This window comes from Chrysemys picta, chromosome 13, assembly GCF_011386835.1.
Source record: "Chrysemys picta bellii isolate R12L10 chromosome 13, ASM1138683v2, whole genome shotgun sequence".
Classification (NCBI taxonomy): Eukaryota; Metazoa; Chordata; order Testudines; family Emydidae; genus Chrysemys; species Chrysemys picta.
In genome coordinates, this window is record NC_088803.1 from 47,432,018 (window position 1) to 47,444,697 (window position 12,680).

Consider the following 12,680-nt stretch of genomic DNA (forward strand, 5'->3'; position numbering starts at 1 on the left):
CAGCCTTCTACTGTGGGCATCTAGTAAGCTGTTCTTAAATGATTCCTAGTTATCAAAAAGTTGGCTTTAAAGAGTAGTCCTAGCTATGAAAGAGCAAGAGTATTAAGGAAGCAGAAAGATCAAGGGATTTTTGATGTTTGGAAAACAGCTGCATGTGGAACACCACAGTCAACCCCTTACATTGGGGTAGGGGAAAATGCTCTAACTCTGCATGAGGTACCACCTGTGTTGGTACAACTCCAGCACCTCCCTGTATAGCCCCTCCACCTGAAGAACTCTGCAGTATATAATCTAAGGCACATTAGACCTTACACTGGAGACTCTTAATCCATGCTTGCTAGAGTCCTAACTGCCTCACACTAAACTATGGAATGAGCTAGAACCACAAATGTTTAACATTTGAGACTAAGTTATAAATCCTAGCCAGGCCTCATGAGAAAACAGGCAATTGCCTCCAGAGAGCCATGTTCAATGGTGACCTGGCGGGGAAGTCTAAAAGCACATGCTGTCTTCTTTTTACTCCACTATTAGTTATTAGAAGGCTGTTTCCAAGACTGGAGGTTGTAAATTATGACACCCAACTTGCTTTAGCACATACTAGTAAGCAGTCCTCCTAGGAGCTAACTCTATTCAGGGTCCAAGTTGTCACACACAGGCCCCAGCAATCACCTACTTTTATGTTCGTGAGATGAACTGGATTGTTTCTCCTGCTGAACAATCCCTGCTCCTTCCCTTCAAAAGAAAAGAATCCTGCTGCTTAAATCTCATCCTTGCTCTTCAAACAAAGAGTAGAGAACATAAAATTTTATTTGACTCAAAAATATGTACCAGTGATTTACAAAGACCATCTTTAATACTACAATTTAAAAATGGGTCATAATTATATTTGTTTAAAGAGAATAAAAAGACATGTTAAAAGCCCATTTTACAATATTTACCCCATCATAAAAAAAATCATATTGATATAAGTTATAAATCCATTTCAGAAGCAAGATTTTGTCCCCAGGTGACTAGATATATACACACAAATATATATATGACATATGTAAGTGACCTATAGGTGGCTTGGGGAAAAATGGTTTTGTTTTTAAATGAAAGCTGCACTACAATGGAAGGTAGAAATAAAGACGCCACACGTGAGAAGTGGTGGAGAGGGCAAAGTGACAAATACAGCAAAGCTTGGCAGGTTTATGACAAATCTTTTTTTCTAAAATAAACGCAGTGTCTTCATACAAGAGGTGTTTACGGGGGGAGCTACATGTGAGTGCCATAAAGGACAATTGCTGTATCAACATTCGGGTATTTTGGCAATGTTGCGCACGCATGTGGAGATACACCTTGTTCAGCTTGCACTCGCAAAGATGAACCAACCACTAAGCAGAATTCCTAACTTAGTTGTAGAATGTTTGAATCTAATTGCTTGACAAGTCAATCCAAAGCAAACCCAGGAAGTGTAGAAATCCGTAGCAAAACATGCAGGTGGAAAGGGGAGTACTGAACATGCAGTTATTTTGGTCTCTTCTTATGTAGTGCTAAGATCGTGCCTTATGTGGCCTTAAACCCCCTTAGATTCCCATATGTTCATGTTAGGCTTCCCCTCTGGGTCCTGTGAAGACCACAGGGGGTGCACAGCTGCTGCCCCCTCACAAGGGAGCAGATGATATGGGGCACTATGTTTTGGTTCAGGTGAGTGAGGCGCTGTCAGAGTTGCGCAGAAGACTCGAGGCTGCAAGGTGCTATGTGCCCTCCATGCCTATTGAAGGCAAAGGGATTTGAGAGGGATCAGCACTTCCAGCCATTGCTCAGTACTTTGCAGGATCCAGTCCAGAGCCAGAGAGGGTCGAAGTAGCTCACTGTTTCTCCTCCCCCGGCTCTGTGCATACAAATCTTGATTCTCTTCAACTTTGGGACACCACAAGATTCTCTTCCTCCAGCGAGAAGATGAGTTTTATAATGCTCTGGGTGATTGTGTGTTTAACACCTATCAGCTTTAGCTTTTTCATACTTCTCTCTAAAGAAATCTGTGTATTGTTCACTCTCCGAAGTTGGCAACACACACTGGTGTACTTCCAGTTTTCAGGGGGCGTTTCCTTGAAGCATATCCCAATGGCCTTACTACAGTGAGGAGATCTCAGTAGCAACAGCAGGCCCAACTACCATGCTGAGAGACAGGTTTAGCGAAGGCTGTTCTTACTCCTCTGACAATAGTGTGTAACTTAAAGTCTCCAGCCCACACCCACAGCAGGGACACCCCGTGTCAGGTGAAGTGAACAGGGGAGGGGTTGGGGGTGATGTACAGCTGCTGTGCACTCTACCCACTCTCCTTCTACGCTGCTGTTCTAAGCAGCAGGTAATAGGGGCTTGTCTCTAACACTTATGTACTGGAGCTGGGGGTTTAGGGGGCACCAATAATCAAAACCAATTGAAGATAAGGTGATAGAGAGAGTGTGGAGCTGCAGGCTCAGACCCTCTCTGGGTTTGGACCTCCATGGCTTCACCGTAGTTGCTGGAGCTCCCGTGTCCCTGGCAGCTGCTAGTCAAGGCTACAAGAGATCGCAGGCTTAGTGTCTAGGCCCAGCAAGGCACCTGGCGGGTAGTGCAGCTTTTCATAGTTCAGGCTTTACACTATTTAAATCACGGGGCAGCCCGTAAGGCCAACCGAGCCCCCGACAGTCCCAGCTCGTGACAGGTCAACGGGGTTCCGGTTTAGCACCAGATTCCTTATGCAGCCGACGTAATGGGGAAGAGGAGTGAGCAGGGACGGCGAAGCAGCCTCCAGCGTGGCAGTTCCTGTAGAGAGGCACAAAGGGGCTGGTTAGCACGGGAAGCGCTGTGTTAGGGTCAGGTGCAGCCTCACTGCCGAGTCTCTGTACGGGGGAGGCGGGGGCTTCAGGGCAATCTCCCACCTCAGTGCAGCCAGTGGCCTGTACTCCCCACTGCCATGCTGGAGCCACAGTTATTTACTGACAAATACAATTTGCAGAATTTTAAAATATTGTGCACAGAATTTTTAGTTTTTTGGCGCAGAATTCCCTCCGGAGTAAACCAAAGCAGCTGGGGGCCATGCAAGCACCATGCTCTCAGCGTGAGGCTGTTGGGAACTCTACGGGTAACAATCTATGGCCCATTCCCACATCTTCAATCCCACAAAATACCAAGAGTGGGGGCTCCAAATACACTCCGGCTGCCTTACACACCTCTTCCCAAGCTGAGCTCTTGAGGGGTTATTAGCTCCAGGCCAAGTGCTCTAGGACCAGCCACTTCTTTGGGAGATAGTTTGAGCCCCGTTGACGATGGCAGGAACACAGTACGTGCCACTGGGTGTTCAGAAATTCAGACCTTTTGGGATCAAGATCTGACAGCAGGAGCTCTCTGGCTACAGTGAGTCACTGCTCCTTTGACTCACCTGGCACGCCCCCCAGATAGAGCGTCTCTTTGGTACTTGCTGAGCGAGTCTGGCTGGGTCCCACCGTGTAGTTTCCATCTGTGTCCACGTCCAACTGGATCACATGTTTGCCTTGGATGACTTAGAAAGAAACCAAAGTCAGCGCGATTATCTCCCCATTAGAGCTGGCCAGAAGACAGCACTGCTGCTTCGCGGCAGCTTTCAAATGTGCTTTGCTCCAAGTGAAACCAAAACCTTTCAAATGATTTTGTGACACAGAATTGTGCCGAAAGGTCTGTTTTTGGCTCACAAGAGTCAGGTTTTCAATTCAGGCTCCCCGTGGAAGTGACCGGAGAGCCCCTCCCCCCGGAACCTTCCCATTGAAAATGATACACCGACTCCAGCCAAGCACAAAAATGCTCCAACCGGCTCTACTTGCAACTTGAGCCAGCCAGGAGAGGTGGGGAGACTGAACCAAGAGCACTGCAGAGAACAATGCTGCCCCTGGCCAGCATGCACCCCTCCTGCTGGAAATGGGGCTAGTTCAGAGCGAGTCTATCTACAGGAGACAGCCGAGGCTCCAGAGAGCAGTTCTTGGCTCAAAATGCAACGGGACTCATGAGATGTGCAGCATTCATCTCCCGCTTTGGTGCGCTGACGGGCAGAGGAGTGGCACAGAGCAGAGATGCTCCAGGACTCTGTACACAGTGCCATCAGCTGAGAACCAACACGGCTATGGGAGAAGGAGCTGGGCTCTGGACAGCTACCGAGACACAGACACGGGGCCAGATTTTCAGCTCCTTGTATCCGCCCGACATGCTGAACTCTTCTCACCACTCAGTACAGTGCTAAAGACGAGCAGAGCTCCCTGGAAATCTGGCCCCAGTTCGGAGCCCCTCTGCAAACCACAGCCATAGAGTCTCACTGCAGCATTCGGCGACTGCCCATAACAAAAGAGGCGGTTTGTAAGAGCTAACTGCTAAGGGAGGCAGTGTAGCTAGTGGTTAGAGCAGGGAGCTGGGAATCTGGACACCTGCTTCTGTTCTCTTCAAGTCTGTTATTAATGTGTTCTGCGACAGTGCAAAGCACTGAACTGGCTGTGACTCATTTCCTCATCTGTTAAGCGGCGTTAATAATATCAAATAATTAATCCCTTCCTCCCAGTGACAGCCTTAATTACTGTTTGTACAGGGCTTTGAGATCCTCAGACAAAGGACACTAGTGAGCGGACACGGTTGTCAGAGGCCTTAAAAAAGCCACTGATTTCCTAATACAGGGAGCAGTCGCGTGTTTTGAACACTGAGCTCTTTCCAGCTGTGCCTGCAGCCTTGACCGCAGTCCACCTTGCGGGAGAGCAGCAGAGGGAAATCCGAGATTCCTAGGGCCCCGTGGCATGATGGAAAATCCCGCCCAACAAGTGTTAGTGGCTGGTTACCGGTTGCCATCTCACCTGCTATGCTGTGCCACTGGCCATCACAGAGTGACGGACGGGCCACCGACGTGGAGAACTCCCCAGCCCCGCTGTTTGCTTTCACTGTGACCTAATGAAACAACAGAGCCGAGTTGAGACTCTTTTGGGCTTAATGCTGGAATGCGAGGGGTGGGGGAAGGGCCCATCCCTGCGGTATCTGAGCACTGTCCAGAACTGCATTAAGTAACGTGACTAGAACATCTCCCCTCTGGCTCCCTCTCCCTGGGGTGAAGGCCAAGTGCCGATTTTACTCCTTACCTTAGCTAAGGAGCCCTCCCGGCGACAAGCTTTTCCAAAGACGAGCCCCGGGACAGCCCTCCCGAGGCATGAGAGCAACAAGAGATCTACTCAAGAAGCTTCCCAGTCATGAGGGCAGGCAGGCAGGGGAGTAGTGGGACGCAGCTGCGGGCAGGCGAAGGGAGGAATGCACCATTGGCTCAGTTGATCAGCCAGCCCTTGCTCTGCGTGTGCGCTGACAGCACCAAGCAGGGGCTGCCTCCTCCAGGCAGCGCCAGAGGATCTGATCTAGAAATGGGCAGGACGGACCGGCCGGTCAGGCAGGATTTCCATCAGCTGCACCTAGGCTCGCCCCCTGCACCAAAGGTCCACTCTGTGAACATGTGTACCCCATGGGACTCCGCACCAACCAGCCCCCAGCACTCACCACCGGCCAACCGTGCCCCACTGAGGTACCTGTGTGTCGTCTGCGTACAGAGTGAGGTAGTGCTTTCTCTGCGTGCCCACGTGGAAAATCAGGCCAGAGGCACTCCGGGGCCGGACATCCAACCTCAGCTCCAGGTCCCGACCCATCGCCACAGAGTCAGCTGGAAGGGAAAACGGGAGCAATCAGGAAGGGGGAGGCTATGGGTACCTCCCAAGGTGAAGGGCCAGGCTGCTTGGGAAAGCACCCACCCAGGCCGTACCATGGGGAGGGAGGGTTCAAGGGATCAGGGAGCCCAGGGCCAAGCCAGCTACTCCGATACCTAAAGTCACATATCCACCCTCTGCAGCGAAGAAGATGCCGCTCTCCAGAGCCCCCTCATAGCAGGGCGTCACTCCGAACACACGAGAGGGGGAGTCCAGGGGTTTCCCATCCAGTTTCAAGTTCTTCAGGCAGCCACTAAAACTGGGGACAGAAGTATCCTGGGGAGAGAGGGAGAGGGCCAGGGTTGGCGGGCGTTTGCGGGCCTGGTCCATTACCTGTTGGCACAGGAGGTGGGCGGGAAACGCATGTGGCCAATAAATGGGCTGGAGGGCTCTTCCTCCAATGCACCAGCCACTCCTGGGATTAGTTTCTGCAGCCTCCTCTTCCGCAGCTCTAGGCCCCCTGACAGGACAAAGGAACAATGCCCCAGCTGGACAAAGACCCCCCCCCATCACAGCAGACAGCCATTCCTGGCTAAGGACTGGATCCAGCACCCAGCGATGCTCACAGAAGCCCTTCTACTGACTTCACTGGGTTTGGTCAGGCCCCAGCCCTCCCAAGAGCCCCTTATGCCCGTGGAATGAGGGGACGGGACAGTGGTAAGACTGAGCCCTGTGGACAGAGAGCCTATGACTGTCCTCTGCAACCTCTTGGAGCAGGGAACGAAGCCACCAGAGAACAGCTCCATCAGCACCTGAGCGCGTCCCCAAGAAACTCAGCAGCGTGTGATTCCTGGCACTGAAGGCAGCTGGCAAATCTAACAGCACAGCATGGATGCCTGGGCATCATGTGGGCTGGTACTCCTTGGCCCCTTTACGCCGTTCTGACAGGGAAGAGGGGCCTTAAGCTAAGGGCATGTGCGCGCTGTGCCCGCCGTCCAGCCCCTAGCAGAGCAGTAGGGCCGGGTACAAATGAGAATCTGGGTAACTCTCCCCAGAGCTGCGTTAGTTTAATTTTTGCCTGGCAACTTTTACCACTTTGCACAATGCAGTGGGAGAGGCCAGGACTAGCCAAGAGACTCCAAGGGCTGCCAGCCAGATGGACGCCCTCGGCAGACTCATCTGGGAAGGCAGTGTCCCCTGCCCTTGCCGGACAAGGGAGGACACCCGGTATAAAAGCTCTTCCTGCAGTGAGCTGGGATGGCGGGATGGGGTGACCAGGCGCCAGGCGTCCTTACTGGAACGTGAGCCTTGGCTTTCGCAGCAGGAGCTCCCCCCACATAAAACGGACTTTGGGCCAGAAAGTCTCCAGTGGCAGCCACCACGCCGTTCTGAGCCTTCAGGCCATCGATGACCAGTTGAGCCCTGCTCCCGTCCCTGCCGAAGAAGACCTGCAACGAGCAAGCGTTACACACCATGTGGTAAACAGGGTTCAGAGCAATAACTGTTTGTTTCTACCCATGCCCATGCTTTGCTACACCCATGGTCCAGCTGGAAAGCCCAGCTCCTTCTGAAAATCCCTTCTTCAGCTCTGGCGAGGGAGAAGAATCAGACTAAATTTGGGAAGGGAGAGAAGGCTCCGACATGCTGGAGGATGTAATGGTCAGGCAACTAAACCCTTCTGGCCTCAGAATCGATGTGGTTCACGATTCAGAAGGGCTCTGATTAGCACCCCCATCAGGTTGTCAGAGGTGCAAGACCGTAGCCACCAATCGCAGCGATGAAAGGGAGACCGTCCATTTGAAAACATGACCCTTCTGCCACCCACTTTACTCTCTACAGACACCCCATGCCTCTGCCAGATGGGTGGTGATTATAACCACGTGGGCAGCGTCAAACAGCTGCCACCTGAAAAACAACCTTCGCCTCAACGACGCAAGAAAAAGAAGTGGCCACAAAAATGTTTCCTGCTGTCCACCTCATCGTGGGTGGAATTCCTGCCCCTCAGTGGCACTGCTCTGAGATGTGGAATGGGGAATAAGGGGTTAGTTGAGGGCTAGAAAAGGGAGCTTTGCGTGCCATGCATTTCGCCCTCTAAGTACCAGCCCAGCGGTCCCTATGCTTACTGTGTGCCACCTGCCGTCATGGTACTTGTCTTTGCTCCGCATTCTCAGTTTATTCCCATGGAAATCTGCCAGGAACACGAAGCGGCCACTGGAGACGAAGAGGGCCATGAAGGAGCCCTGCAGTTTGCTGGCCACATAAAACAGCAGCCCACTGGCTGAGTTCAGCCTGACGTCCATGGAGAAGTGGGACCTGCAGAACAAGAGGGGCTGTTCAGTGTCACAGTCCCCCCCCCCACCTCTTCTACTAGAGCTTACCACCACCATGCCCCCTGCTACTGCACTTTCCAACTGAGATTGCCAGGAGCATCCGACCCTCACACGCCCCACGGAGCAGGTTAAGAATTATCCCTGTTATCCAGAGAACTATGGCACAGAGCGTTTAAGGGCCAGATTATTAAAGAGATTTAGGTGCCTAAAGATGCAGATGGGTGCCACTGCTGAGTGCCATTTTCAAAAGTGCCTAGGTGCCTAAATACCTTTAACAATCTGGGCCAAAGTGACTTGCCCCCAATTCCCTCCAGGGAGTCTATGGCAGAGCCAGGCCAGCCCCCAGAACTCCTGACTCATAGCCCGGTGTCTTCATCACTCCTCTGCGACAGGTGGTGGAGCAGAGTTTGGGTGTATGGAGACAGGGCAGACACAGCACACTTACCTTTCACGGAAGGACGCTGGGATATCATCGAATTCCACATGGCTCGTGGAGGATCCTCCAAACCGGAAGGCACCTTTAGCGGCTTTGGGGTGCCTGGGAAACTGGCAGGTCCTGTCCTGGTAATGCCTATGGTCTTTCAATACAGCCTTGCTTGGCACCTACAAGAGAACAATTTGGAAAAGAAAGGGTCTGGGTAAGGAAAGCAACGGCTCCATTGTGGAGGACTTGGGCGCTGTCTGCCACCACACGCAAGACCAATGCATCTACCCTGTGCCTGTCACCCTTGTATCTGGGGCCCATATAGGCCAGAGCCACCCCTGCTCTGGATTATCTGGGCTCCCAGAGGGAAGAGCTGGTTTGCTTTTTTCTGTTTTTCGCAAAGGTGCATTGAGTCTCTCTCTGCTGCCTCTTCATACAGACCCCAAATTACCCCCGCTCCCTTTCCTAAAACTGCTGCCACCCAACTCACAGCTGGGGAACATGGAATCACCAATCCCAGAGCGGCACTGACTCTGCAGGGCACAGTCCCAGGCCAGCTGAAGTGTCCCCCACACCAGTGCCCCTCGTTGGGTGACCATGGGACACAGCAGGGTGTGGGACGGCAGAGTGGGCTCCTTGGAATGCCGTCATGAAGCCCAAGTGCCGGGGGGTGCAGTGCCCTGGGCTGGAGGACACAGCCAGGAGCAGGGAAGAGCTGAGATGGACTGAATGGGTCAGGGAATGCAAGGCAGCTCCTCTGCTGTCCACACCCAGGCGGTTAATGTCAGCTCAGAGTATGGCCCCACGTTTCACCCACGGCAACCACAACGGCAGGCAGGTGTGGGTAGGTTCCTTATCCCTGCCCCATTTCCAGCCACTGACTCCAACTGCACCCTTAAGCCGCCAGTACACAGCTCGGCTAGGAGATGGGAGCAGAGGAGCTGAAGAGCGGGAAGAGAGTCCAACACCTTTAGTTTCCGCCTGTCTTTCTTCAGAGACGCTCTCATCTGCTGTGGCTGCCGGTCCCATGGGCAGCTCATGGTCACGTTGAAGCTCTCTGTGTTCTGCTGCAGGTCCACAACCATCTGCGGGTCTAACTTCCTATTGCACAAAGGAAACAGGTCTCCATCCGGTACTGTGGGGCAGCCCCGGGGTGGCACATCCTGAGCAGGTGAGCAAACACCAGCTGGGTCGGGCACCTCAGCACATCAGGAAGGTGTGTGTATGTGGGAGGTGGGAATCAGGGTTACAGATGGACTGGGGGAAGGGATAAATGAGCAGATTGATTTGGGAGGGGAAAGGACAAAAGGGGCAAATTAACCACCCTGGCAATTTAAGGAGACAGCACCGCAGGGACACACCGCACTCACCGCTTCACAAAGACATTCCCGATGCAGCCCGTCAGGTTGCTAAGAGCGCCGGCCTCTGGCAAACCACCCAGTTGAAACAGCATCTGCTCCTCCTGGCGCCTGTGCCTCTTGTAGCGATCGGCTCCTTGCTTGGGCCCTTGGAGTTGATCATCTATGTAAAGCCGAACCCTGCAATGAGAGCACGGCTAGCGATTCACTCGGCCCCGGCGCCCCCCGCACGCTGCGACGAGGCAGTGCCTACTACCAGCGGCGACAGTGCTGCTACGAGGGATGACTAGAACGTACCCCTTGGCATCGTTGTAGATGGCGACGTAGTGGCTGGCATCATCCGCATAGGCATGTTTTGTGGTGAGTTCGGTTTTCAACACTGTCACGGCTACTCGGCCATTCTTCAGAGACACCTGGCAATTCCCTTCCTACAAAGGAAAAATAACCCCTCGCACGAGAGCTGGACATGGCCGAACGACTACAAGGAATCAACGGCCATTTGCCCTCCTGGTGTGACTTCCCTCCCAGGACACCCAGCCAGGCACAGAGGTACCAGGTGATGTCACAGCAAGGGGGATCCTCCATCCAGTCAGGAAGACGTGGCCCCAGGTGGAATGGGAAGCGAGGGCTCCTCATGTCTGGGGGGAATCTATCTCCAGGAGAAGCGCCAGAATCCAGCTCTCTGTGCTAAGGGGTTGGAGAGAATTTTCTGGCTCCCAAAGACGCACGGGGAAGGGGCAAGAGAGGATCTACCAACATTGCTTTTCTAAACAGAGACCCTTCCCCGCCCCCTTCCCTTTCACTGTTCACTCACCACCGGAGCGAACGCCTCCCTTTCTTTGAGAGAGTAACAGAAACCTCCTGCCGTACACCCAGGAAATACAGCTCCTTCTGAAAATCCCTTCTTCAGCTCTTACTACGAGCCAAAGACCTTGAGCTCATGCAAGAGCTCACCTGCTCCCTGCTGGGATTCCTGTTACAATCACACCTCTCGGGCGAGGCAGCAATTAGGGATGAGGGTTGGGCTTTTGGGGTGAGCAGGATGCAGAAGGCTTTGCTGTCATGACAGTGTCCCTCTCCCCTCAGCCGTGCTCACTGAACCCTACTTGCAAGAGCCAGCCGAACCGCCGCCTCAAACAGAAGCGGCTCGGGGCTCAGAAACGTGCGGCCCCCTTCGAGGCGAAGTGCGGGCCCCGCTGTGACGGGGGGGAACAGCAGAAGTGCACTGCAGTCCTACCGCTGTGGAGTGGGAATACAGCAGGCCGTGGCTCTGGCTGGTTCGGAAGCTGAAGCCCGTGTAGAAGTCCTGCAACGAGAGCACGTTCTTCAGAGACAGCGTCAGGTAGCCGTGGCCGTGGAATTTAACTGAGCGGGCCACCTGCAGGAGGCAGAGAAGGAAAAACACAATCACAGGGCGTTTCTCCATTACAAGTGAGCAAGGCAGCCACAGCAAGTCGATCCGTGCCTCTGTTTCCCAATCAGTAAAATGGGGATAACAGCACTGCCCTACCTCACAAGGGTGTTGTGAGGATAAATACAGTAAAGGCTGTGCAGTGCTCAGGCCTGGTCGACACTTAAACATTAATTTGACTTAGCTACGCTAGTCAGGGGTGTGAAGAAACTCCTCACTATCACTGACGTAGCTATGCCAGCCTAACCCTCAGCGCAGACACAGCTTTGTCGACAACAGAACCCTTCCGTTGCATAGCAACCATCACTCTTGGAGGTGGTGTTCCTACACTGATGGAAAAATCCCTTCTGTCGATACAGGCTGCGTCCACACTACAGGGCTGTGCTGGCATAGCTACAGTCTCCATAGTGTGAACATACCCTCAGACACTGTAGTAGTGGGGACCAGGTAAGTACCAGAGATACGGGGATGTGTGTACATCACACATGGCGGTGTGCGTTTCCTAACCGTTTACTCAGCACCAGCACTTGCTGCAAAGAGCCGCTCTGACTCGCCTCTGGGCTGGGTCTCTGCTGGCATACTTGTTTTACGGCAGTTTAAGCGAGAGGAGAATCGGGCCTTTCATGCCGCGAGGCAGACGGCACTGAGATCACGATCACGACTCCGCAGTGTTTCCTTTGGCTCCTTTCTACCCTCCTGGGTCAGAGGGTCAGGCAGCACCCATTGATGCAGACTGCCTCGCGCCTGACCCGTAGGGGCAGTGGAGAGAATTACCCAGCACGGTACCAGGACAGAAGCGCCCCACTTACCAAGAGGTCCGAGGTGCATCCGTAGCTCACTCCGACCGTATTCATGCGCTTTAGGTCAACGTATTTGCCAAGCGCCTTCAGGCCCTTCATGCACCCCCGGATCGAACCTCCCTTGGGGAAGATGGCCTTCAAGCTGAAAGGGCGGAAGTGGCTGAGTTAACAGGCCTGTGTCATGCAGGAGGTCAGACTAATGGCTCCTTCCGGCTTTGATATCTGTGACCAGACAGACCTGGCTCCAAGGGGAAAGGTTTTACTCAGGGGCCGGGGAGATGTATGGTGCCCGGAGCATGTGTCAGCTCCACGTAGGGTGACCAGATGTCCATGGATGACCTCATGCAAAGGGCAACAGCGAAGTTAAGTCACTGGAAATAAACAGGATGCAACTAAGAGCCCAACCCGCTTCCTCTCTGCAAGGAGCCCTGGTCCTGTCCATTACCAGGACAGAGATTTCTGCCTCATTTACAGGAGGAGAAGACAAATCTCTGAGCTGGCTCGACTGCTCGGACAGGGTGGGCAGTCACTTAGGCGCAGTGGCTAGCACACGAATGGCTGTGGGGCTGAGCAGTGATCTGGGGAGGGGGTGGGGGAGGTTTTGGTACCCATCCCATGACTCCTTCACGGAAGGATGCTGAAGCAATCAGGAGAAAGACCTTTGCCCCCCTTCAATGACTCTCTCCCGGCAGGC

General features: G+C 53.3%; 1 protein-coding gene across 1 annotated transcript in view; it reads right to left on the reverse strand.

Moving 5' to 3' along the window:
• Positions 1-762: 762 nt before the first annotated feature.
• Positions 763-12,680, reverse strand: part of LAMA5 (laminin subunit alpha 5) — a 167,844-nt gene continuing 155,926 nt past the window's right edge. The window contains 13 exon segments of the mRNA XM_008178587.4: positions 763-2,790; positions 3,407-3,526; positions 4,836-4,926; positions 5,550-5,680; positions 5,840-5,999; positions 6,959-7,111; positions 7,787-7,976; positions 8,439-8,596; positions 9,386-9,518; positions 9,788-9,955; positions 10,073-10,203; positions 11,013-11,153; positions 11,996-12,128. Of these exon segments, the coding sequence (XP_008176809.3) occupies positions 2,630-2,790; positions 3,407-3,526; positions 4,836-4,926; positions 5,550-5,680; positions 5,840-5,999; positions 6,959-7,111; positions 7,787-7,976; positions 8,439-8,596; positions 9,386-9,518; positions 9,788-9,955; positions 10,073-10,203; positions 11,013-11,153; positions 11,996-12,128 (1,870 nt within the window). The 3' untranslated portion in view covers positions 763-2,629.